The following is a 27,884-nucleotide window of genomic DNA, read 5'->3' as shown; positions in this document are numbered from 1 at the left end:
GTGGAGTGAAGTTTACACATATACTAGAACTAATTAGCCTGCTGGTGATCACTATGGAAGAGTAAAAACAAACATCGAGAAACTGCAGAAGATCGGATAAAAATAAATTTAAAAAAAGGCGCAGAGACGTGAGGAGACGCTGCTGACCCCGAAGCTGAGATGAGTGATGTGAGTGAAGAGGCGCTGCTGGATTATTTCTGCTCGGCCGGAGGCGAATCCGGCAGAGTCAGAAATGCAGATATACTGAAGACATTTAAGCCTTTTATTGGCCACAGTGACTTGCAGTTACGTGGTAAGTAAAGTGGATTTAGCTCAGTGAAAATATTTGGGCGAAAACGTGGAAATGGGGTAAAATGTGGTCGCGAGGCGCTCTGTAGTCCGAGAGGGGGATGAAAATACCAAACTGTCCGCGTGCTGCTTGTATTTTGAGGAATATTGAGATTTATTTTTTTACTGCAGCTGATGCAAGCTAATTTAACCGAAGGTGCGTATGTCCTTCCATTGTTTTCTGATGTAAAGCTCACATCTGGTTCGCATTAAAAACCCCCTCCAAAGACTTAAGGGGGGAATTGTGCCATTTCCTCCCGCGAGCCATTTGGTAACCAACCAAGCCATCACCCAAACATGTCAGCAGGCAGTGTCACAAGAAGCCTGACAGGGCACAACAAACACAGGGATAATTCTGATGCGACTGTTTTGTGCCATCTGAGTCCAGGATCATCTTCCTGCTCGTGTCCACCCACCAACTCCTGCAGGATTACGCAATCACGTCCTGAACCTCTGCTAAGTCTGCACTTCTTCTCATATTTGGCTTCAACTCACAAATGGGAGTGATGTTGTGCAACATTTTTTTTTTGCCATACTGCAACAGTTTCAGAAGTAGTTATTTTTTTAATAATATAATATAATATAACATGATATAATATTTCACTACAGTGTCTCTGAATGGACAAACACCAACGTGTGTGAAGAACCCTCTGAGCTTTAAAAGTATAATCCTGGCTTTGTTTGATAGGTGATTGAGCACCTTTGGGATAAAAAAAATCCCTTAGGCATATACTATAACTAATTAGTGTCACATGAAGACGGTACTTGATTCTTTTGTGAAGTAGTTACCTGTAGTCCAGTCATCACTGCACCTGAGGCCACTTGATCCACTTGTAGATGAAAATATGTTTGTCTGGAAGAATTTTGTCTACTGATGGCCACCGTACATTCCTCTCTGTGCTTTGCTTTTGAAACAGTTTCTATGCCCAATGTACATCAGTATTTCTTACACACCATAACTTTTAATGCTCCTTTTAAAGCTGCACTACTAAACGTTGCCAGACTTTTGCACTTTGGCGCCCCCTAATGAAGGCTAATTTAACATCCGTCACGCTCTTTCTTATTCTTTTCCTTGCTTCCTCTGATCATGTCTTCTTACGTTTCTTTGCTTAACCAGCCATGGTGGACGTGCAAAACAGCCAGTGTGTAAATATCCTCTTGCTGGTGTGTCATGTAAAGCTAAATTCAGCTGTCGTGTGACGCCCCGGGCTGAATAGAAATAGTAGGAAATGGGGTTTCTTAGTCTGGGGATGCTGCAGGGCTACAACAGCTCCAGGAATGTGCATAATGATTGTCAGTATGTCACCAAAACAAGTCAGAAACACAAACTTTTAAGGCCAGAAACATATGTAGTGTTGCTTTAAATACATAAAAAGCACTCCAAGCTTTCAGCAGCATTTCTCATTAAACTGAAGCCTGAATGTTTATCTGCTAAATGACTAAATGTAAATGCATCTGAGCATTTGAAGTTGTCTCTACATGCATTAGCCTGTTGAACTATGTGGTAATATAGCATTTTATTAACCTAGCAATTTAGTATTTATTTTTTAATTTTGCACTTGTTCTTTTAAAAGTGGCACAGTGCTCTCTTAGGTGATTTAACAACAGAAAGATTTTTCTGCAGCAGTTTAGTGAAGTGCAATTTATAAAGCAGAGAGTAAAAATATGTTAAATTAATCCTCTCATAGTAAACAACATCTATAAAAGACTTAACAGTTAAATAGTGACTGTTTAGTGACAGTTTTACTGGAGTAAATATAAGTGAGGAGATGCAGCCGGGCTTTCACCTTTGGCACCTGCTGAAATGCAAACATTGTGTGTTTTAACCCCCTCAAATGATTATCCAAAGTGACCTTGTGTGGACAGCATGTACAGTCCAGATGCCATGTCAGCAGTCCAGTTGTTGACAGAGGTTTAGAGAGCTGCCTTCATACTCTGCCATCTGACATTTCTGTCCAATTAGAAAAGTGCTTCCCACACATTTCAAGTCTGTTGTAGCATGTGGCTGCGGCTTGTCACGGTGTAATTGTGATGATAGTGTTTTAATCATAATTAAGTCCACATGCACGACTGGATGTAGACCTCTAATGGGGAAAGCAGGGGTGGCTTTTTCATCACATCACAAAACTGGGACATGGCTGGAAAGAGGGTGGGTGGGAGGTTGTGTTGGTGTGAGTTGCCTGTTTGTACAGATTTTTTAGCTAATAAATAACTAGCATGTATGCTGTGTTGTTCACTGTGCCAAGCAAGGAACTGTTTTGTTGAGACAGATGTAAGCGGCTGTTTCCTTTAGATTTCCTGCTGTTTTCATGTGAGCTCTGCAGCCGTGTCACCGCAAGCATTCTTTCCATGTGCATCAGGAAAAGGAAATGCTTCATTTGTATAGAGCTGAACACTCTGGTACATCACAGGCATGTATGGAATACCTGCGCCTGGAAAATGTTGTGCAGGCGTTCCTGCTTCCCCATAACCAAAGTCTGCTCTTTATTACACATTCTGCATGAGTCTGAATATCTGCTTAAAGGTGTAAACAATCAGCTTGTGCTTTCATGGGAGAGACTTGCAGTAGGTCTTTAACTGCTTCTGGTTTTTCTCCTTTGAGGATGCACTGAAGATCTGTTTGGAGATTTGCTCATGTTAGAGGGAAATGCTTCCTCGCTGTTTAGATTTAAGATTAAGACTCTGCGAGGCGTCTTTGCAGTTAGAACTGAGTGTAGCTTATTTAGTCAAATACATATGGATAGAAACTTCTTCTTGAAATATAGTGCTCTGCCATATCTTCTCTATATTTTGCCAGGAAAACAGAGCAATAAGCAAAAACAGTTTGTACAGTTTTAACAATCTTGGAAGTGAGTATTTGATCTGAGCAGCTTTATTGTTCAACACAGACTGAATCTTTTTAGACAAACTTTCTTGTCATTCCTTTAAGTAGTCTTCAGGGATAGTCACAGGTGTTGGATGTTGATTTGTTCTGTTTTCTATCAGATGATCCATCACTGCTTCAATAATGTTGAGGTTCAGGCTCTGATGAGGATCCATCCCTCCATCAGACAGACAGTTCAGTTCTTGTGTATTACTTCAGCCTTTTCTCCCAGTTTCCCTTCATTAATAATGGCTTCTTAACATCCATCCTTCCATGGAGACCATTTCTGGGGTGGCTTCAGAGAACATAGATCAGCTGAAGATTCAGATGTTCTGTGTCAGGTCGTTGCTGGATCTCTTTTTCCTATTTCTTGAGGACATCATTTTCACATCCTGATCATCTGCTGTAGACAGCCTTTTAGGCCTGATATTCTTCTTTTGTTTTACACTTTTGTTTTCCACAATGCTGAGAAATGCCAAGTTTCAGCTAACCCTTTAAATCCCAAATCAGGACAAAATGGACAAAAATATTGTATTATTATTATGTCCACCAGGGGGCAGAAGACAAGCACTAGATTGTGTACAACTGGGTTTTGAGCTGAGTTTTTACCTTAAAGTGATGCAAAAGGTCTCAGAAACTGTGTGTATCAGATAGGATAAATATGGCATCACAGGACTAGTTGAGTATTACCTCAGTGGTCGAGAAATACTAGTTTATGTCAAACTGTAAAACAAATGTCTTTACAACAGGCTACTGGTAAATAGAAATGTGCCCAAAGATCCTTTACTATGTTATGTACATGTATCAACACAACAAAATTTTATTTCTTGAGTTTGGAACCTTTTTTAGCCTTAATAATTCATGAATCAGTAGGTAGCTTAACCAACAATAACAATAAAAAAAAATCCAACATACTCTGAACATGGTTTGGTTTAGGAACTGGACTGAAAATAGATGACTAAACAGAAAATGACCATAGGAGAAAAACTTCCAGAAAGCCTGTAGATGTTGTTCAAGACTACTTTAACACATTAAAACTGCTTGGAAGCAAAATACAAAGAGATGAAAAGAGGTTGAAAACTTTTCAAACAGAAAGTAGCTCACAAACACATCTAGTGAGGAATCTTCTATCATAGCTGCACTCGCAGTCAAAGCTCTTTGGTTTTAATGATTTTATATTGTGTTTTATATGAAGCCCCTTTGACTATCATCATTTTATTTTTATATCGAGCACTTGTGACACAAATAACCAACGTACAACAGCATCGGACAGTCCAAGTTAAAAAAAATACTTTAATTCTTAAGCATTTTTTTCTTATTTGACATTTTGTGTAATTGAACCATTGAAGTATCACTGCATGATTAAGCACACAGTCTATATTTAGTTTCCAGTTTTTTAACTCAAATATTTTCCCTTGCAGCTAAATACAGAGAGGAATTCAAGCTCATCATCGACCGCATCGCTTTGGTGAAGTCAGAGGATGTAAGTGAACTTCTGAAATACTTTTACCTTTTGTGGGGAAAAGTTGTGGTCATGTGGACTTGCTGGTCTTATCTCTGCACCACACCGAGGCATGAGCAGGTGAATAGGTCATCGCTGCCGGTGGTTCATGTAAACTGTTTTGACTAAACAGGGGAGTGGTTCAAACCTGTTTTAAAACAGAACTAGTTGTACCCACTGGTTTCCCCAAGAGACTGCAGCTGCAATTTTAATGTTTTCAGGAATCTATTTTTAGTTATGAAATATTTTCACAATTTGAGGAGATTTTGAAAGATTGAAGACTCAAGCTAGGTTTACTTGTTATGTAATGATCCTCAGAGTGCTTTTTTTGTGCTTTAACAACTTTTTCTTCCCTTTCCTCTCATCAGGTACAAATGCTTGGTTAAAATCTCTTGGCATTACATTTTAAAGCACATGGTTCCCCTTTAGTGAAGTTTCAGCCTTTTAATACTGAAACTAGATGAGACCACAGCCACATGTCTTCTGCAGGTGGCATCACTAGTCGGGTTTCCAATCTCTTGTAAAGCACATCTAAAATTATACTTTCAAAAGCTGCAAAAAAAATCTAATACACATTACTTCTTTTCTTTATTAACCTGATGTTTGTTGTAATTGTAGATGCAGTAGTTGTTCTAACTGGAATTAAACCTCAGTACAGAAAGAAATAAATGACTGCAGTGGACAGATTGTACTGAACTTCAGGATTTGCAGGATGTTAACAAGAAATTTGGAGACAATACAGGAGTTCCGTGTTGGGTTCACGTTAAGATGGCGGCTGAAAAAGAAGGAGCTGTGACACTGCAGATGCTTGTTTTTTTCTTGGATATCAGTTTACATTTGGATATAGTGGCTCTACTGGTCACCTGCTTAAAGCAACACATAGCGGATGTGCACATGTGACACCAAACAAATACACTATACGTGAAGTGGACATCGTAAACATACATGTAATTACAAACATATCTTCTTAACATGCTTAATAAAGTGAGTGAATAAACCTTTTTGTGCATTATTATCTGCCTGAGTTTATTTTCATTGATATAAAAACTAGAGAAAAAAATAATGAAAAATGAAAAAAACTGGGATAAAATAAAATACAACTAATATTAAATCAATTAAAAAAAATAAAGATAAATGATAAGGATGGCTTTTCACATTTAATCAACACATTTGGCATTAAAAAATGAGCTAATTCAGGCGTATGAATTGGGACTTTGCCAATTTTTATCCATAATCTTGACTTTTTTAAGGTCAAAGTATTAAATTTTATTTAATATAAATAATGATTCCTTAGATGTAAATTTCACGCTTTGAGATTTTACCTAACCACCCCATCTGTATCTCCACTGCTCACCTACCTGCAGCGGCTCACCTTCCACCTATAAAAATATTGACTTTTCCAGTTGATTACACAGGAAACTGCTAAAATCATGCAGCTAAAAATCACCAGCTGTGACAAAGGCTGCACATTGACAAGACTGCATGTTAGAAATAAATATCTGGCTGTTTGAATCCGTTTCTGAGACAGTACCAACCTTAAAATGCCAACTCTTACGCACCTCATACGTTATGCTGCTCATGCGCTGTGTTTTTATGTCCTTCCTTTAAATGGTTTATCAAGTATGAAGTGTGTGAATGATGCCAGCTGCAAATCAAATGGCCCTTCATGGGACATTCACTGTCAAAAAAACAACAGCATGGTAATTTTTATCAAACAGTTGTCAGTCGGACACATAATTCCACAGATCCACGTTGCTGGCTTAAAGCTTAAAGTGACACAACTCGTAACATTTGTTACACTAGTTAATGTTAAAGGACTAAAATACAAAGGGCTGTGGTGTAGCTGAGAGTAAATGACTAATTTGAGAGATTTTGTGAAATGTGGTATTCTTTGCTCTTATTAGCGCAACATGCTCAGAAAATAAAAATGATTGTTTACAGTGGTGTCATGCAGAACCTAAAAACTAAAGGTAAGATAGAAAATGAACAGCCTTTGCTAAAGTTTGAAGCTATTGCTTTATCAGCTAAGTTGTGTTTTATATGCAAGTGTGGCTTGTCGGTTTCTGACAGATGAAGCAGAGTTTTCTTTATTCCACTGATGTCTAACTAATATGATAAACAGAATAACTTTGAGATTTCCAGATGAGAAACCCTCATCAATAACTGTGTCAGTCCTGCTGTCTGTGCAGGCGGTAGCAGATATGAGGAAATTAGGACTCGCCACCTCAGCAGGAGGTTACTGGATTCAACTAGAAACAGAAAAAATAGCAACAGCTGCATCATGTCAATATGGACTAAAATATCTGGGAATGTTTCCAACAACTTGTTGAGTCTATGAATCCCAAGAATTAAGAAAGTTTTGACAGCAAAATGGGGTTTACCTAATAAAGTGGCCAGTGATAGAAGACTACTGATCAAACATGTAAACATAGGCCAGAAAGTTTGTTAAATTTAATCACAGCTAATCATTGCTACCAGTTGTCTTGGTTATTATCTGATGTTATGACTGTGGGTGATACTGCAGTTTATGTCCTTTTTTTAAGATGCATGTTGTTTTTATCTGTCACAGGGTGAGAAGTATCTCTTCTTAAAGAAGAAGTACAGGCACTTGTTGCATGAGAGAGATGACAAACGTCAGAGGACAGATGGAGACCAAGTGAAACATCTGAACCCGACCGGGAGCACAGCTGCTGTGCAGTGGGAGGCTGCAGACACCCAGACTTCTTCCAACCACAAGGAACAGCACGATGAGCTCATGTCATGTGGAGATCCTGATGTCGAGGTGAATTTAAGATTGAATGTTCTCCTCTTAAAAAGCAAAAACTGTTGATAGTCTGGAAGGATCCAGCTAAAATCCGCCATCAACACATTGTAGTTTTCACGCAAAGTCTTGCATTTATTTATGCACAGAGCCCGTTTTGTTAGTGCATTCTGCCTCTCTAGCATGTGTCAGCATTTACTGAATGGAGGTTGACACAGAGAACCACTGTATAAGAAATAAAAGCTATTTTGCTGCAATGAATAGAAGTCAGCCACGATGAAAAACAAGAGAGAAGGTCAAAGGGTTTATGTTTTTACATGAAGAGCCGAGCTGTTTAGAGTGCTTGTTTAATGCACGGTAATCCTCTAAAAGTACTTTTATAATGTTCATGCAATAAACTTTAGCAAGTAACCATAGATGTAGGTGATTTAATGCATGGTATGCTGCTGGGTAAGTGTCGCTCACACATGATTTTTCTGTCCTCGCCCAGATGGTGATGGTGGAAACGAGCAAATAAAGTCCTAATGTTGGTTGTTAACCGGCACTTGACATAGCTGACTGTGATCACACAGTGGCATCACAACACATTGAGTTAACAGCACATTTATGTCTGTGCTTGTGTAGGATCAGCAGACAGGAACAGTCTGTATGCAGCACAATCCACAGTCACCTCCTGTCATCAAAACCCAGGAGTCTTCAGCGCAAAGTAACAGGGATTATAAGCTGGACAGAGATTCTGGATCAAAGGTGACCATTTGATAGAGCTTCATTTTTAAATCTCACTGCACTGAGACACACTGAAACTGTGGTGGTCTGCTGGATCAAGGGGTAAAACTCTTTTTAAACCTGAGCATTGTTCAGATGAAAGAAGCCAAGTCTGAACATCAAGTCTAAAAAATAAATGTTTGAGCTTCAAGACATTTTTACATGTGGAACATAAAGAAGTTCAAAGAATTGTGTCAAAACCTTTTCTGCTGTTGCTTGTTCACACATTCAGTTCAATTTAATTAAGCTTTTTCTTTTCTTTCTTTTTTTTTTTTTTGGATGGCCAGTTTACACAAAGTCATCTCAAGTCACTTTACAAACAAAGTCCAATTCAATACAATTCATTATAGTTCACTTATAATCCAGTTAAACAAATCCATCATATGATCGAAAGTTGTCCCATAACTGAGTTCATATAAGAGGAAAAACTCCCTTTTAACAGCTACGAAAAACAGTGAAACCAGACTTGGGAAGGGTGGCCATCTACCTCAACCAGTTAGGGGTGGAGAGGACAGGAAAGAAGGGCCAAGTACTATAACTCTAAGGCCCCATTTACACGATGATGCTGAGACAATAATCAGAAAGGTTTTGTTGAGGTTTGGCCTCTCATTTACACAGCAGTAGAATTTTGGGGGAATGAAACTACAAAGGTTTGAGAACAGGCTCCAGAGGGAAATGTTCTTGAAATGCAAGACAAACCTTGTCTTTGTAAAATGAACTGTGAGCTGTTTACACCTGCAGACAGCATTGGCGGACCTCCGTATTCCATTTGTGCTGCTGAACCTTTAAAGTTATTCTGTCTCTTAAAACAAAACCTGCTTCTCATACAATATTTCTGCTGCCAGCAAAGATGCAGAGATTACATGCGTCCACATAATCCAGTAGAGAGTTACCAAACAACGCCTCATATGCAAACGGAAAAATGAAAATCTGCTGAGAAAGAAAAAGATAGGCACAAGTTAATGACAACAACAATGTTATATACATGGTTAATAAAGTGTAAAGAGATTATGAAGCATCCAGCAGTCTAAACCTACAGCAGCATAATTAAAGAGATGGATATGGGTCACCCAAATCAGTCCTAGTTATAAGTTTCATAAAAAATTTAACCTTGAAGCCTGAGCTTACTGGGAGCTGGTTCCACAGAGAGGAACCTGACTACTGAAGGTTCTGCCTCTCATTCCACTTTTAGACTCTAGGAACTGCAGGTAAACCTGCAAGTCCTCTTTTCAGGGTTTAAGGAGTCTTTATTATCCCTGTGGGGTAATTTGCTGTGCAGCAAGCAGTGAAACAGTCAATAAATAACAAAAAGACAATAATAAATAAATAAAAACAGAAAATATAGCTACTTGTTCAGGAGGGCATTGGCAGCAGGGACAAGAATACTTTTAGAAAAATAGGAAACTATGTGAACACATGCACTTTAAAGTGTGGGTTTCTTTGTCTGCTCTTACAAAATACCTGGTGTATATTGGGTAGATTGCATAAAAAGCTTGAAGTAAATTGAGAAAAATTGAGTGTTTTGGTTACAACACATGGAGGATGGCACACGAGGCTCCAAACACGTCCATATCTCAGACTGTTTTTGTGTTTGCTGCATGTATCTATGCCATCTCATCAGAGAAGATTGTACAAGGCAGAACAAATTACTAGCCTGTATTTGCTGTAAAATGCTCAGCAGGATCATCACGTTTATTCACATTTGATCTCACTTGGTCAGTCTGGCTAGTAATCTTTAAAGGTTTCATAGTAAATATTGCAGATATTTAAAGATGCAAACCCCCTGAGCATCTGCACTGCAGTGCATGTGTAAAACAACTAGATTGGTTCATTTCTATTTGAGCACTGGCTAAATAAGGCTTGTCTGACATGTGATATGGGTTTAAATGTCAACTTTTCAGTTTCAGCCTGAAAGTGAATGAATCTACAATATGGAAAACTGTAAGGAAAAAAACTGACTCCCAGTTCCAGTGGTTCCTCCTTTTCCCCACCAGGTGGTGCCAAGTAAATTACCTGGATCTGTAACCTAAGCATGCTGCTTCTTAGAATGAGGACAAACTTGGGGAGAAACTGCATTTAAATGAAGCTGCCAGTTGTTATGCTAAATAGTAACATGTTGGACCTCATTAGAAAGATAATAACCATTTGTGCCCATTTAAGAGATGGGTGATTCACCCCAGAAAAGGAGACACGTCTGTCCGTGATGGGCTGGACAGTGGATAGATGAAATATGCTGGAATTTGTTAATCTAACGCTTATGTTGGATTAATTGTGTTTATTTAAGATATCAGTCACTACACTGAACTTTTTGTTTAAGACACAATGTTTAGCAGTGACAAATATTTAATATTAAGCTACCTGGCAGGTTCACCGTGAGGTCACACACTGTTTTTTAGCCCTCCTGAGGCTGTTTGCAGTGCTTCATGGAAGGTGTTGTGTAAATCGTACCTCTGAACACACTCATTGGAAGTGACTCAAAATGACTCAGCTGTTAAAGAAGAGTGGCTGCATCACGATGGTGACCATCATCATGTTCCAACTTTGGATCAGTAATGTTACATAATTCTTTTTTTATGGGGTGACCAAGATAAGACACTAGTTGGTGTATAGTGGCCAATCAATAGATATGACAACCCACAGTCTCCAGCAGGGTCACTTTTATCTTTGCTTAGAATCAGTATGCGAAATGTGGGATTCTCGGGTCTCTGGAAAATAACAACTTTCTTCCATTTCAATGTCAACACCACAACAGTGTATATATATTTTAAAAAATATTATACAGTTATATGGAGTTTGCATGTTCTCCCCATGAATGAGTGGGTTCTCTCTGGGTACTCCGGCTTCCCCCCACCGTCCAAAGACATGCATGTTAGGTTATCACTCTAAATTCTCCCTTGGAGTGAGTCTGATTGGTTGTTTGTTTCTCTGTGTTGGCCCTGCGATGGCCTGGCAACCTGTCCAGGATCTATCTGCCTATGAAGTTGTTTTCAACCGGCCAACACGCCCTAAAACACTCGCATATCCGTTCTTTAAAAGCTTAAATTTAAATTTCCTCGTTTTCATTCTTCTTCTGCTTTTTTTTTTTATTCCCTTCCTGAGCCTCTTCTTCTTATGTGGTTTGTTTGCATGTCTTCTCTTCTGCTCAACACTGCCCCTGTAATTTCTGGTGGTATTACTCCGTCTTCTGCATCAAGCTACAGATAGCTTAACTCCGGACCAAATCACACACATAACCGATGCAGGAGACAGACAAAACTATGGTGGTATAGAAAATGGATGGATGGACGGATGGATGGATGGATGGATTTGATGGACAGATGGACGGATGGACGGATGGATGATGGATGGACGGACGGACGGACAGACGGATGATGGATGGATGGATGGACGGACGGATGGAGGGATGGAGGGGTGGATGATGGATGGACAAATGGATGAATGGATGGATGGATGGAGGGATGGATGATGGATGGATGGATGGATGGATGGATGGACGGACGGACGGATGGATGGTTGGATGGATGATGGATGGACGGACGGAGGGACGGATGGATGGTTGGATGGATGATGGATGGACGGATGGATGGATGGAGGGATGGATGATGGATGGATGGACGGACGGACGGATGGATGGTTGGATGGATGATGGATGGATGGATGGATGGACGGACAGATGGATGGTTGGATGGATGATGGATGGACGGATGGATGAATGGATGGATGGATGGATGGACGGACAGATGGATGGTTGGATGGATGATGGATGGACGGATGGATGAATGGATGGATGGATGGAGGGATGGATGATGGATGGATGGATGGAGGGATGGATGATGGATGGACGGATGGATGGATGGATGGATGGATGGAGGGATGGATGGATGGATGGATGGACGGACGGACGGATGGATGGTTGGATGGATGATGGATGGATGATGGATGGACGGACGGAGGGATGGATGGATGGAAACATAAAAATACTTTTATTTTCCAAAGGAAAGAAAGGCTTTAACATCACTTACGTTGCAGAATAAACACACAGATAAACCAATCAAAGTTTAGCTGTTTTTGTAGAAGCTGAACTCCATTGACTAAAATATGGTTCTTTTTTTAATGCTAACAAGGTCTTACCCACCAAATCCCACCACTCTCATCCCATTTCTGCCAATATTTCACACACAAGTTAGTTAGTCTCACTTGTAATGTTGCCTCTTTTGAATACTTACATTTATAACATATGTACTTATGTTGCCATACATTAAAAAAACAGATTAAAAATTCATCACAGCCGGAGTTAGGTATTCAACATTACGGTGGCCAAAAGATAAAGACAGTATGGCCCTTCCTAACTTAAAACTGTATTTCTAAGCAGCTCAGCTTCGTTATCTGTGTTGTTGGTGTGACCCTAGTTATTATGCCAGATGGAAAGAGGTTGAGAGGTTGAGGTATTCCTGGCCACCATGTACAGTCACTTTTGGGGGAGGACAGTATACCTGATCATTTTAAAAAAAGTACTTAACCCAGTTACTATATTCACATTAGAAACCTGGTTTAGGGTAGCCAAACAATTAAAACTGAAGAGGGAAAGAAAAATATTAAAGTGGATTGCTTTGGACACGGATTTATAAGGGTCTTACAGCCTTTTGTAATGTAGTGAAAAATTCTGAAATGATGAATTGTTGAAATGAAAAATTTGGGCTTTGTAATCAGGACTTATTTAGATATCTGCAGCTAAGAGGGTACTATAACAAAGAAGTAAAATGTGATGGAGCAAGAGCATCTAATGTAGTTCTGGAAATATTGCTGGCTGCATTTAATCAAAAAAATTAAAAAAATTAAAAAATTATTTCCAAATTGTATGTTAGCATAATGGTCTGTCCAAAATATACCACTGTGTTTGTCAAAGAGAAATGGGAAAAAGAAATGCTTGTCAAATTCTCTGATGAAGAATGGTTTCAGATGCGTTTGATGTCGCAAACCTCCACTTGTTCATTAAAATAAAGGGAATTCAATTGGAAAAATATTATTCACTTTTTCATTACCCCATCTATTAAGAGCAAACAACTGGCAATACAACAAATGTGTTGTGTTGGTTCTGCAGATGCCAGTCATGCCCATGTCCTTTGGAGCTGTTTAAAGATTACAACATTTTGGGATTCCATCTATTTGTCCTTATTGCAATCCTCTGTTCCCATGACACGTATAACCCTATATTTGGGCAACATTTCTAAAATGATCAGGAAAGAAGACCAGTACCTGGTTAAAATACTCCTGACTGCAGCAAGAAAAGCAGTAAGTAGGAAATTGCTAAAACCAGACCCACCCTCTTTTAACCAATGAGTTGATATTGTCCAAGAGATTTTTATAGTGGAAAAATTACTTTCACCCTCAGATTCAAGGAATCGGTGTTTTAGGAAAACTGGGACAAATGGATTGCCTACAAAGAATCACACATGAACACTGACTAGATCAATCTATGCTGATGTGTCTCTCATAATATTTGCTACCTCCTCTTGTTCATATCTTGTTTGTTTTTTTGTTTGTTCTGTAGAGGCATCGCCCGTGTGTGTTTTCTTTTTCTTTTTCTTTTGTATACAAAAAAAATAAAGATCAAAGTGAGAAAAAAAAATATTCATTACAATATTCAACTCAACTTTAATAATCTATTTACCAAATGTATAAGAGCTACTAAAAATGCTTTACAGGGCAAAAAAGAACACGAAAGGAAACAAAACAACAGAAACAATTAAAAACAGGATAGATTAAAAATAAAGAATATAACTAATAACTAATAATAAATAATAATAATATAGATTGTGATAAAAGCAGGAAGACGTATGTTTGGTTACTTTTAGTTCCCATGTTAGTTAACTTGATGAGCTACCAATCAGAACCGGGGTGGCCTTTGAGTATGATTAGTTAAATCCATCTATTGTGCAAAATGTCTGACATTTGTTGGTTTTATATGTCACTGTTCTACTGTAATTTATATATATTTTGAGTTTTGAACTGTAACTCAAAATATCAAACTTTCACCATGAGCATTATTAGAATTTTCTGGCAAATCACAAAAAAGATGAATGACCCTTAAAACTGCAGGTCTAAGAACAGCAGGACCTTCTCTGCAGTTCTCAAGCTCTCTCTGGTCTTTCCTCTCATGCCCAGCAATGTTATTTTTTCTGTGCATGTTATTATTCTCTACTAAAAGAGGTGAAAAAGGACACGTTGGACAGGAATAAAGCTGCGTAAATACCGAGCCTCCACTTTTCGTGTTCAGCATGCTGACGTGTGACAGCTTTGGGCAAGTGACCTGAAAGGGCCGAGTGTTTAAACATCATGTCTCTGTGTGATCTGAGAACAATTTGCAAATCAAATTTTCCTCAAAAGAGTCAAGAGAAAAGAGAAAAAAAATCCTCATAAATCAGCCGAACGACACTTTTCTAAGCTGCACTTTTTTGGGTTAATTGTTAATTGGATTGTTATTCGTCCCCTCTTACGTGTGAGGCCGTCACCTCTGTCTTGCTGTCTCATTAGCTGTGGTTCGACACCCTTTGGTCGCGCCACGTAAGCTGGAAAACATCACAGCAGTGTAACCAGTGTGTGAAAGTGAGTGTGTGTGCACCCTGTGTTATCAGGTCCTGCTGTGAGAATATTGGGACTCATACAGTAAAGTTATCTCGTGTCATGGCTCAGCTTTTGGTCACCACTGAGTAATAGTCTTGTGTCTGTGTTTCAGTCTGAATCGGAGCATGACGAGGAGTGTACGGGCAGTATGGGCTCTGCTGCTGTTGCTGTAAGTCCTTTTTTAAACCTATTTTCTATCGTTTTCCATCTCTTAATGTTTAACAAGGAGGTCAATAATTCAAACCTTTTTTCTCTTCTAACATACAGAATGACCTTTGTGGGTTTGGTCTTGTAAATAAAGTCCACATTGCCTGTGGTGTCAGTCCCCGTTAATCAAATAGCAGAAGTAAAACTTTTGAACTCAGTGGAGCGTCATCATGGGTGTTTCCCATTATGTGTCCGTTGGCTTTGACTCAGTCGCTTGTAGGAAATGGATTAGAGGTTTGTGGCCTCAGCATTATCAAAAGAGTCCACAACAGGATGTGTGTTTCTGTTCTAGCTGGATCCTTTAGAGAAGGAGTGGATCTATTCTGCTGCCTGTGCTCGAGTTCCTGACCTCTCGCAGCTGCTCAGACAGGACCCCTCGCTGGCAAATAAGAAGGTAGCTTCTTCAAAAGAACAGTTCCACTTTATGTGTCTTTTTAAAGAGTCGCCTTTAAACAACAGTTATTTAATGTTACACACTCATGGAAAATCTCAATAATACCCATCAGAAATGTTGCTGTTTACACAGTCAAGTGTGTGTATAACAGTGTAACAGGAAATAGATACCAATATACTCAATGGCCACTTTATTAGGTCCACCCTGCAATTACTGGGTTGAACGGACTTCATCTTTTTTTGTGTTTTAAAAAAAAAAAAAAAACCATTATTATACTGTATTAATCACAGCAGGGAAATCTCTTCTCTGCATTCAACCCATTCTAGTTGCACTAGGATCAGTGGTACTAGGATTCCAACACCAGGGGAGCAGATGAGGGTTAAGGGCCTTGCTCAGGGGTCCACAGTGGTCCACCAGTCCGGGCTTTTGTACCTGGGTCCTCCGGATCCTCCAAGCCACTTCTATATTTTACTATCATAGATTCAACAAGGTATTGGAAACATTCGTCAGAGGTTTTGCTCCATATTTGCTGCAGATTTGTAGGCTGCATCCACGATGAGAATCTCCTATTAGAGTCCAGTGAACTCATTGTCATGTTCTAGAAAGCAGGTGGAGACGATCTGAGCTTTGTGACACGGTGCATTATCCTGCTGGAAGTAGCATCAGAAGATGCTCCACTGTGGTCGTAAAAGGATGGACATGGTCAGCAACAATACTCAGGTAGACTGTGGTGGTTAAACCAGGCCACAGTGGTACTACGGGGCCCAAAGTGGGCCAAGAAAATATCCCCCACATCATTGTTGTATCAGAATTTGGTGTAAAATACATGAAAACATGAATCCATCCTGCCTTGTAACAATGGTGGTATACTGTAACTGTAACTGCAACTTTATTTATAACAAATAAAACAACAAAGTTAAACAAAGTACTACAATGTGCACATAACATTAAATACTAATAAAGCAAATACCATAATAAAGATATTAAAATTTTTAATACATTTAAATAAAATAATTAGAATAAACTTAAAACAGATCAGAACATCAACATATCCTTCTGTGCTAAGGCCAAGGTGAAGAGATGGGTGTTAAGGAGTGATTTAAAAACAAATATAGAGGAGGCTTGTCCAATGTATAAAAGCAGCTCATTCACCAGTTTAGGTGCTGCCACCATATGTGTGTGTCCACAGCCACCAGGTCTCAGTCCAGTAGAGCAGCTTTGTGGTGGAACGGGAGATTCTCATCATGGATGCAGCCGACAAACCTGCAGCAACTGTGTGATGCTGTCATGTCAATATGGAGGAACATTTATGAGGAAGTTTACACCACTTTTTTGAGTCTATCACACCAAGAATCAAGGCAGTTCTGGAGGAAAATGGGTCCAACCAGGTCCGAACAAAGTTGACCTGATAAAGTGGTCTGTGAGTGTGGAAAATTGATCTTATTTTTTATAATCTAATGGTTTTAAAACCAGAAACATTTTACCTTGGGGACATTTCACCAGTATTATTTAAAGTTTTCTTTATTTATTTATCAAAAATTATTATAATGTAATGAAATTATTGTTATACATTTAAATAACACATTATATTGTCATCATTAATACTCTTCTAAGTGCATCCACTAACTTCTTTCATGAGATCTGAACCAAAAGGTGAAAGTTTATTTGTAATAACCTGGAAATGTCACATGAACACGAAGCTAACAGACGTTTTAAAGAAAGAAAAATATTTACGTGTTTCAGATTTCTGCATCATCTTGAACGTATGATTTCACTAATGTGTGATTTCTGTCTTTCATTTTTTTGTTTTGGGGGGTGACTAGGACTTCACCTCGGTGAGTATTTTTGTATTTATTTATTTGTGTATTTTATGCATTCTCTTTGTCTAACCTGAACCTTTTCACATTCTTGTTCTGTTTCTGGCTGTGACCATCGCCATCCTTCTTAGGGGGTAAGTTCCATCCATAATTCTTCTAATTGAAAAAAAGAGTTTTTTTTTTCCAAGATATCTCCAAATACCAACTAATTCCTCACCCTCAGACCTAGATTTTGCTTTTGTAGCCTCCACAAGCTCACTCTACTGTGATTTTCCCCTTAATGGTGTTCTGAGAAACCCGTGTTAAAACATCCAGATCATGCATTTCAAAGGTCCACTATCAAAAGGATTATGAAAGATAGCTTTTTAGCTCCTGTGCCCCCCTGACAACCTAAATCCTTTTATTTGTCTCCCTGTGCGCTTAAGAGATTTGAGCTCATGTTTGTTGTCCCTCCCCTGTGTCACAGTTCTCACACTGTCCTGTGGCCATGGCGGACCACCTTCTAAGAGTTGCCCTAAGCCTCTGCCGTCTCCAACCCGGACAAGATAGCACGGCTGTCATTGAAGAGCAGGGAGATGGGGAGGGGTGGGGTGGAGATTAAGGAGAGTCTTAATGTGCCACAAAGACTTCACCCACTTAAAGATAATCTGAAAGTAATAGAGCAGGCTGGGATTAATTGTAGAACAATGCTGGTTGTGTTCCTGGGAAGGTGCTAAGTCGCCCTCAGGCCTCTTTGATGTTTTAGCCATCAACCTGTCCCTGTTTTGGGAGGGGTTGGATGCCTTCTCAGAAATAACATACATGGCTACAAAAATTTAGACAAAAAGTCTTGTGAACTGCAGCCTTTAAAACCAGAAGCCATCAAATGATCCCTCTTTGTCATTGCTTGATTTTGCTCATTGAAGTTTAGCCAGCTGTGTCCCACAGCAGCTTTTAAATCACATGTTTGACCTGCACTGAAGGGATTACTCCTCATCCTTGGAGGACTGAAGTGTTTCCTGTTCTGACCAAATGTTTGTGAGGATCAGGTGGATTCATAGATATGATCTTCAAGCAGTGGCCTTAAGGTGGATCGACTTAAAAGTGAAGACATAATGCAGGTCATCTGATCTAAATCTTGCACTTCTCCCATCAAAGTCTCACGTTCTGCTTTTCTTCCTGTTCTCCTCATGACGTATGCCTGCTGTCCCGCTTCGACGGACTTCCTCTGCCACACAGTTTGTAAGTACATCATTTTCTCATCACTCCTCTCAGTCTTCCTCCACATCCAGACCACACAGGCCTTTGTGTCTGCTGTCAGTGTCATACCTCTGCTTCCCTCACTGGGGAGCGTATGGTGGGGACAGAGGCGAGTGATCAGGCAGGCGGGGGGCCAGGAACAGAAAGTGTAGGAGCAGGAGGATAAGGTATGGCTTCCTGTTCAGCCTCGTCCATCACTCCTGCCCACTGGGAAACCCGCTGAGCCGCCTGTCAAACCGCCCTTTGGCCAATCTGTCTTCAGATGTGACAGCGATCAGACCAAGGAGATGGAGATACTCCAGCCAGACAGCATCTATCAAAATCTGTCTCCCTGATGAGAGAGATGTAGCTGCATGTTACCTCCTTATTCCCTTCAGTAGATAGAAGGAGATTATTTGTTCCGGTGCCAGCTGCTGGACCAGCCTGTTGTTCGCTATTAGCATCAGCAACACAAGAGGCAGTTTTTTTCTTTGTATGACCTGAAAGTTTTAGGCCTTTCAGAACCAAAGTGACTAATATATGCTCGCTGTAGACAGAGATGATCCAAAGGCATGCACCAGTAACCGTAAGCATGAACCTTACTCCTTTTAAATCTCAAACTAAAGACATGCATGTTAGGTTAATTGGACACTCTAAAATTCTCCCTAGGAGAGAGTGTGTGTGTGAATGGTTGTTTGTCTATCTGTGTTGGCCCTGCGACAGACTGGTGACCTGTCCAGGGTGTACCCTGCCTCTCACCTGTTAAAATGCTGGGATAGGCTCCAGTTCACCCGCGACCCGAAATGGAATAAGCGGTCAAGATAATGGATGGATGGATGGATGGATGGATGGTTTGTTACAATAACTAAGACCGCACAGTCGATATAGTCGGATTAATTGTTACGTCCCCATTTATTATTTTCATGACTGGTACAGCAATAAATACATAGTAAAATCTTAAAAACAGAAAAAATTGGAAATAAATATGTAACAGAAAACACTAACTGGGTTGCAATGCTGTTGAACTGGAGATAGTTTGTGGAGTTGAACATGGGAACTGTGGGGAAGGCGAGTGTTCCAGACCTTAGCTGGGATCTGGATAGAAAGTGGTGCTAAATGGTCCTTATTTGTGTTAACATAAACTGCTATGTTCACATGAGCCAACATGCTACTGATGTGAGCCCTTCTTTGGAAAATAAAGAGCAGTTCAAGGTATTTCAAATCTCTCAAAGTCTTTTTTAAACATTTTTTAGGAAAAGATATATACTTGATCTGCACAAAAAACAAACAAAAACAAACTAATTTCTCAGTTAAAAGCCCACAGTGTTTCCCATCCGTATGAAATTAAAGGATACATAGAAAGATGCTGTGTATCATGGCATGTTTGAAAAACGTTGCCAGCAAATTAATCTGAATGAAACATTTGTAATTTGAAAAAATACAATCCCAGTTTAGATGCAGTTTAAATGCTCTATAAAATGTTAATTTAAATGGAATGCAATGAGAAGCTCATATTTAATCACTATATTAGACAGAAAAACGTTAAAAGAAATACTTTCATTACTAAATAAAAAAAGGTAAAAAATATTAATGTAAAAATTAATATTTTAAATGTTTTATTAATATTTTAATAAAATATTTAATAAAAATAATTATATAATTAATATTTTATATTAATGTTTATTTTTATTTGAACATTTTTAAATGAATATTTTAGTATTTTATTTTTAAATAAATATTTAATAAAATCAGTGATATTTGATTTTAATAATTTTTTCCAATAAATAAATATATTTAATAAAATTTCAAATGAAAATGTAAATAAAATTTTATTTTAATTGGAATTTGAAATGTTTTTTTTTCTGTTCCAGCCTGTTTCTGTTCTCAGGAGCATGTATTCCCTCAGCCCGACCTGACAGGTTCTTCATCCAGCCACAGTTAATATGTAATTCTGAAATGGTTGCTGTTTGATTTGCTGTGTTTAGGGTCAGATGGCAGAGGGCATGGATGTGCTTACTTAGCTGACATCTGCACCTATGCTGCTCTCACCTGTTGACAGCCCATAATTACTCAGCCCAACGTGTGCAGAGATCATGGTTTTCATGTGACACACATTTGAGTGTCTTTGCATGAGGACATATGGGTGTCTCTGTTGAGTGGTGGGGGCTCAGGTTTCCCTCCTTGATGTGTGCTGACAGTAGTGTGGTGATGTCTGGGTGGGTCTCCCCTCTGTGGGTCACACTAACATCATCAATCTTTCCCCCTGGTGACAGGCGGCCGGGCCCCCCCGACTGTGGGCACAGTGCTGTGTTGTTTTGTAATTAGGCTCCGTTAGATGGCAGGAAACCATCCCTCCTTCTTCCCATCCCTCCATCCGTCCACTCCCCTCATTGCACAGCTGGCCCTCAGCCCACAGACAGCCAATCAGAGGCTGACCTGCTCTGCGTCAACAACTTGTAATAATGCTGCAGCTCTAATTTCTGGAGTTGAACCTCTTTTCTTGTTGCAAACAGACAGCTCTGCACTGGGCCGCCAAGCATGGCAATGAGGACATGGCCTCTCTGGTGGTGAACGCTGGTGCCGATGTCAACACTAAATCAGTGAGTGCAGCTTTTATTACAATCATTTAAAGGGGTGCTCCACCAACTTCATGCTACACACCAATAAAGCGGATGATTTTAGTAAAATGGATTAAAACATGAATTTAATTAGAAACAATGAGATGCCCTGACTTTTGAACCCCTCATATGTGTCTATGGGGAGGGTTTTTTTTTCTTTTTTTAACAACAGAAGAAGCTTTAGTTTTCCCAAATCACAGTTTTCTAAAGTTTTTCAAAGTTTTTTCTAAGCTTGAATCTGTCAGGAAACTGTGGACGTGAGGACCTAAGTGCAGACAGACAAGGCAGACCGGTGCAAGGAAAAGGTTTTAATGACAAAACAAATGTCTCCTGGGCAAAACTCTGACATGGACGACATCTAACTGTAACAAACAGACCCAAGAAACAGTAAGCAAGGAAGGGCAAAGGAGAACAGAAACCAATGGACTTAAATACACTGAAGGACTAACTAGACACAGGTGACGGGAATGAGCTAATCAGACCGGGTAAACTAATAAGCAGGAACCAAAAAACACAGAACTAAACATGACCCTAAACACCAAAAATATAAACCAAAAACATGACAAATACCCAGAAAATGAAACAACATAAGTAAACCAAGGAACATAAACCAGGAATCATGACAGAATCGCCATAAAACCTAACCAGTTAACTCATAGTTTTTATACTAGCCAACATATTTACTCACTGACCACTTTATTAGCTACGTTTGCTCATCTGCTTATTAACACAAATATCTAACCAGCCAATCACAGGGCAGCAACTCGTTATGGTGAAGACGACTCGATGAAGTTCAAACTGATCATCAGAATGAGGAACAACTGGGATTTTAGTGACTTTGAATGTTGCTGTTGATCTGCTGGGATTTTCACTGTCAACCATCTCTAGATTCAATCACAATTTTTTTTGCTGAGATTAGAATTTTTTCACAGGTTTGTTCACATTATTATTTAATCACACTCCAGTGTGAACAGTCTACGGTCCTGAAGTGACCTGCATGTGCAGCAGAATATGAGCTGTCACACGCCACACGCTGTGTTTACAGGTAAAATGGATGCTACACGTCTGTGTGTGTGTGTCAGCTTCGAAGCTGTTGTGCAGTTAGAGCTGACAAAATTCCAGTGTTGTTTTGTGCATGGTTTACATCAATCTGGCTGCATCCCGTTTCCTTCAGCACAGATTCTGGATGCCTGTCTCATTCAGTGACCTAAAAGTTGGATGAAATGCATGATTACTGCTCAGACTGAGGTTGTTTTGTATCACATTTAGTACCACATATGAAAGTGGCCTGGGTCGGATTTGAAACAACTGGATTTGTGCTGTTCAGACTATAAAAACAAAACATGACAGATATGGGTCACATATGCACAAAAAAGTTTAATTTGAACCACATTTGCCTACAGTGTAAACGTAACCTTAGTACCAACTGGGCGTGGTTTAAATGCCACAGGTCCCTTTATGACCACTACTTCCAGCAGGATAATGCACCATGTCACAAAGCTCAGATCATCTCCACCTGCTTTCTAGAACAAACCAATGAGTTCACTGGACTCCAACGACCTCCACAGTCACCAGATCTCAGTCCAGTAGAGCAGCTTTGGGATGTGGTGGAACGGGAGATTCTCATCATGGATGCAGCCGACAAACCTGCAGCAACTGTGTGATGCTGTCATGTTAATATGGAGCAAAACCTCTGAGGAATGTTTCCAACACTTTGTAGAATCTATAACACCAAGAATTAAGGCAGTTTGAAGGCAAAACGGGGTCCACCGGGTACTAGCAAGGTGGACCTAATAAAGTGGCCTTTGAGTGTGTGTAACATGGTGGAGTGCCCCTTTAATGCTACTGTATGTTTCATTTACTTCATTCACTGATTGAATTGTGTTACTTGTGTCTCTTGCAGCACGTGAGTAGCTGGGCTTTAATCTGGCAGTGATGGGTATGTACTGTAAAAACATGGCCGTGCCCCTCTGTGATGTAATGCTCCTTTAAGATCTCTGTGAAGGTCCAGCTGTGCAAATGTATTACAGCAGCATGTGCTGTGAAGCTGCAGGAGAACACGGCTAATAAATCATGTCATGTCATGTTAATTGTTTCCCAAAACAGTGCGTCTATGTGCCAACATGCAAGTTCATGGCCATGCAATTTTCAGTGAATTACCAAGCAATTATGCTTTTATCATTATCTGATGTTTCCATAACCTTTGCTAATTTGTATATTTTTTCCATGCTGTTTTTATTGGCTGTGCTGGAACCTGGGAAAATCAAGGGGGTAGGTGCTTAAACCTTCCATCTCTTTGGAGCACTCAGAGTGAAAGTATGAACCTAAACCAGCTTTGTATGTGTCAGTGTTGAAAATGGGTTAAAAAATATTTATGCCTCAAAATATGTATTTGTAGAACTTCTGTATGCACAGTTTTGTTTAACATGATTTCTTCTTGTTCTGCAGGGATACACACCGTTACACATCGCAGCGTTGCACGGTCATCAACATATGCTTGACCTGCTTGTAGGGACCTATGGTAAAATGTGTTTTCTTTATATCTGATGTTCCACACACAAGCTACCTAACAGCGTTGTATTGTTCATAAAAATGTACAGCAAATTCTTGGGAAAAATACTTCAACTGAGCTCTGTTTTAAATCATAAGCCTCCTTCACAGTGGTATCAGTAAAACTATGTTTAGAAACGATTTATTTTTGTCTCATCAGGGGCAAAAGAAAACGTACGGGACTACAGCGGCCATCTTGCCTGCCATTATTTGAATATGAAAGACCCAGAAGGACCAGGGGAGGACTATGAGCTACGTGAGTGCCTTATACTTTTGCATTTTTTAAAAATCCTATAAGTAAGCAATTTTAAAATTTGTAAAGTCAAAATTTAAAATGCATCCATTTGGTGTTAAGTTAATATTATATACTATATTTGGTCATTCCCAGGCATTCTTATTGTGTTTAATGTTTTCTCATGAAGCACTTTTTAATAATTCTACTGTTTGGTCTTATTTGTTTTATTTTGGTTTGTTTGATTTGTTTTACAAAACTATTATAAAACTGTTAAGAAGCTTCTTTTAAAAATAAACTCAGCCATGATATATTTGGATTTGAAGGAAATGTTGCTTTAAGTCTCAAGTTTTCTGAATACTGTATATCATAATGCAGTCTCATTTTTACTCAAAGTTAAACATATTTTTGCTGCAATATACAAATGATTATTAGTATATATATAACCATATAATGTGAATAAAGTTCGAGGTAATTCTGACATCAGTCTCTGGTTGGTGAACTTCTGTTTTTAAGCTAAGGTTCAGAGTTTTTCGGTTGCCTTCGTGGTCTGTTGTGGAGCCTGAAGTGACCGTATTGTATTTTGACAAATAGTGTAGTGGTACTTCTGGAATAATTTAAAGACTTGATCCACTCATTAGAAGGAGCAAATCTAGCTAATGATGCTACAGTGACTTGCAAGAAATATTTGTTAGTATTTCATGAGAGACATAGATTTTCTGTCTTTTAACAGACTTGATGTCAATAAAAATGAAGTGTTAAGTTTACTGTGATGATTAAGTCATTGTAATTTGGAGATAGTCATAAAGTGAAGCAGTACACAGACACCAACAAAATCAGCCATAAAAAAATTAAGACAGTTCTGAACATTTATTTTTGCATCATTCAGTGTTGCTAATTGAACAAATCCAGATTCAATATTATTTTGTTTGCTGTGGAATAGAACCTGTTTGTAGAACTTGCTTCTTTTTTGCTGTATTTTGGAAAAGATAAGGAGAACTAAAGAACTTTAATATCTTAGCTCTAAGCTAAGGACTAAATAGTTAGCCTAGCTTAGCATAAAACTGGAGCAATCAGTGCAAACAAACAGTTTTCCAAGCTAAGCTAAGCTAAACTAAGCTAAGCTAAGCTAAGCTAAGCTAAACTAAGCTAAGCTAAGCTAAGCTAAGCTAAGCACATGTAGGCTACAGTTGAGTTTATCTAAAGTCATTTCAATGTGGCCAATTAGTTATTATCAGTGATGAAAATGATAAACATTACATATTTATTTGGCCACTTTTATTTTTTTAAGTATCTCCTGTTTGGTTGATCTAAAAACTATAAAAACACAAACTTAAAGCTACCTATTAGATCTTTTTTCTCTGAATGTAAAAGCCATACAAACCATCTTAAATCTTCTACTATGACACAACAGACACAATCCTGCAAGTCTAAAGGATCCAATGGCATTTTTTCATTACATTGTGCAGTTAAGTGAATTTCAGCTCAACGTAGTGAACTCTACCATGCTTCATTTTACTAAACAAGTAGAGATAGTTTCCCTTAGCGTGTGTTTGGCTGAAGCTTTTATCTAAAGTGATGTAAACAGAGACCTGTAGAGAATATGGAGTGGTTACTAAATGAATTTGCGACAGATTTTTAATTCAGGAGGATTTAGCTCTAGTCTGTGGAGAAACAGACTGAAATAAATTGTAAATCCATACTGACACAAATGTGCTCCTGTACTTTAAGTTTTATGATTCTCTATAAAATCAGCAGTTTGCTGAATTTCATGTGTTTCCATTATAGTTTTTCACAAAATAAAAGCAATATGAATAAAATTTTGACAAAGTGCAATTGTGATTTGCAGGTTTTTCCATTGAATGGTGGATAGCACATTAGCTGTTATTCTCATTAAATCATGTCCTGCGAGACTCCACTTTGAGGACAATGGAGAATTGTAGTTCTTTATAAAACTCTGCATTTCGCTGTTGTTTGCTATCAAGGATGGCAGTTATATATTTTTACTTTCATTATTTGTAAAAAGTTTCTGTCTCATCCTGTGTTTGGTCATACTGCGCCATCTTTACTTGAAATGAGCTGTTCACGTGACCCCTTATGTCACATCTGGGGACGTGTAAGTGCTAGTAAACTGTTTCCATTACACTTTTGTGATAATAATTCCATACTGACACGTCCGGAAAACCACCTCATGAGAGCATAAAAACTTTTTAGCAATATTTGAGAGGTTTTTCTAAATATAGGTGTTTCCATTACCAGTTTTTTATTGCGATATTCAGGTTTTGCGCAATTCTATTAATAATGGAAGCACGCCCCAACCCGCTTACACAATTTAGCTTCTTCTGGTTACAGAGTTTCAAGTTACCCAGGCCAGGGAGCGAAATAAGAACAGGAAGCTGGTGTCATTATTCCACTCCAAGAAGAAGTGGGGCTCAGCAGAGGACCTGGCCCCAATCGAAGAAGAGAGGACAGCATCGCATCAGCTGGTCATTCCTGCTTTTAGACCTCGGAAATTCTCCCGCTGAGGAAACGCATACTCACAATCACACATGCATATACACATGTATATATGCGTACACACACTCACTTGTGCTTATAAACACCTAAACAGCTCAAACAAGTAGAGCAAATATGGTGCAACTTTTAATAAATAGTGTTGCAAGTGATGTTTTGCTTGGTGATTTATCAGTATTTATGTTTACCATGAGAGTTTTCTTTTTTTTTAACTGTTATTTTATAAAAGTTGAGTCTTAACAATTGCTGTTCAGTGTTTAGCGTGATGTTGCATGAGTTATAGTTAGTCACATATAGGTCACATGACTAGTTGGAGACAACTGGAACAGACAGAATATCACTGTTGGTGATGATCAGCCTCTTTCTTTCTTTCTTTTTCTTTCTTCCTTCCTTCCTTTCTATCCTTCCTTCCTACCTTCTTTCCTTCCACAGCAGAAATCATATAATACTAAACTATAAAACAGTAATTATGGGACCTGTTGCTTTTATAAAAATGAGAAAATGTTTTTTGATATTTTCACAATATTTGGAAAACTAGAAGTGGTAGTCTTTCATGAAAAATGATGCACACTCTTTTCTCATTTCATCTTTTACAGTACAGTATTTAAGCTGGATAAAAATGCTAAGACCTTTCACCTAAGAGCTTAAAATGGTACTGGCAAAAAATATTTCACCATTTAATCTTGTGAGGCAAAATGTTAGCATTTAACATTTATTATACTTTGATTTTATTTCCTCATTTTATGCTGCCTTAGTCTTACAAAGAAAATTATTAAAATGCACAAACATATCACATTTTGAGCATGAATTCAGCACATCGGGTCTGCCAATAACATGATTTGTTTGATTTGTAAATCAATGAATAACATGACATAAATCAGCAACTGTGGGTTATGGGTATAAATTACACTGCAAACATTTTGCATTTGCTGATATGAATATTTGAGGCCAAAACCAGCAGATTTTCATTATTTTTCTTTGTTAGCTGCAGTTTTCTTTCTTTGCTTTTCTGTTGCTTGGTGCCAAAAGAAACAGTTGAGTCGAGATGGTTGTTTGTGATTGGTTCCCCTGCTGTCCATCAAAGTGCCTGAAATAATCTGCCAGCTGGTTTAAAGCTTTGCTTCTGCTCATTACTTATAATTTGCTAAGGAAGCTCAGTCGTGTTAAGAATTCAATGTCATTTTAGTTAATTTTTTATGCTATTGTAAAATCTAAACTATATAATTTTTGCACAGTATTTATATAATGAAGATATTTTGGGATTAAACTTCCTTTTATATAAAAGTGTGGTGATATTTTCTGTTTCTATTCATATCAAACAACGTAATACACTGTTTTTATACATCAGTGGTTCACAGGAATCAACTGCTTCTCCAACTTGTGATAAGTCTGTTTTTCTTCTTTCTACACAATAACTCAAGTTTTTTAAGCTGCCTTTGATCTCACTTTAACTACCTGACTTTGTGGGCTACAGATGGAGCAAATATGGGCCC

The 27,884-nt window shown here is 38.7% G+C and overlaps 1 protein-coding gene across 3 annotated transcripts; it reads left to right on the top strand.

The window, feature by feature from the left end:
- On the top strand, positions 1 to 26,937 carry LOC121651155 (ankyrin repeat domain-containing protein SOWAHA). Of its 3 annotated transcripts, XM_042003100.1 has the most exons (14): positions 1 to 292; positions 4,612 to 4,673; positions 7,261 to 7,473; positions 8,077 to 8,199; positions 14,954 to 15,010; positions 15,341 to 15,442; positions 17,266 to 17,277; positions 18,478 to 18,480; positions 20,991 to 21,077; positions 22,999 to 23,001; positions 23,364 to 23,366; positions 23,544 to 23,616; positions 23,806 to 23,901; positions 26,230 to 26,937. In XM_042003100.1, the coding sequence occupies exons 1-14, from the start codon at positions 160 to 162 to the stop codon at positions 26,400 to 26,402; spliced, it is 1,140 nt and encodes a 379-aa protein (XP_041859034.1). In that variant the 5' UTR covers positions 1 to 159; the 3' UTR covers positions 26,403 to 26,937. The 3 variants fall into 3 exon arrangements, with proteins under 3 accessions (XP_041859034.1, XP_041859033.1, XP_041859035.1); XM_042003099.1 differs by lacking the exon at positions 18,478 to 18,480 and having other exon boundaries at positions 2 to 292; positions 17,266 to 17,289; XM_042003101.1 differs by lacking the exons at positions 8,077 to 8,199; positions 18,478 to 18,480 and having other exon boundaries at positions 3 to 292; positions 17,266 to 17,289.
- Positions 26,938 to 27,884: the final 947 nt, after the last annotated feature.

The sequence above is a fragment of the Melanotaenia boesemani genome, chromosome 13 (assembly GCF_017639745.1).
Source record: "Melanotaenia boesemani isolate fMelBoe1 chromosome 13, fMelBoe1.pri, whole genome shotgun sequence".
Lineage (NCBI taxonomy): Eukaryota > Metazoa > Chordata > Actinopteri > Atheriniformes > Melanotaeniidae > Melanotaenia > Melanotaenia boesemani.
This window is presented reverse-complemented; position numbering and strand designations above follow the sequence as displayed.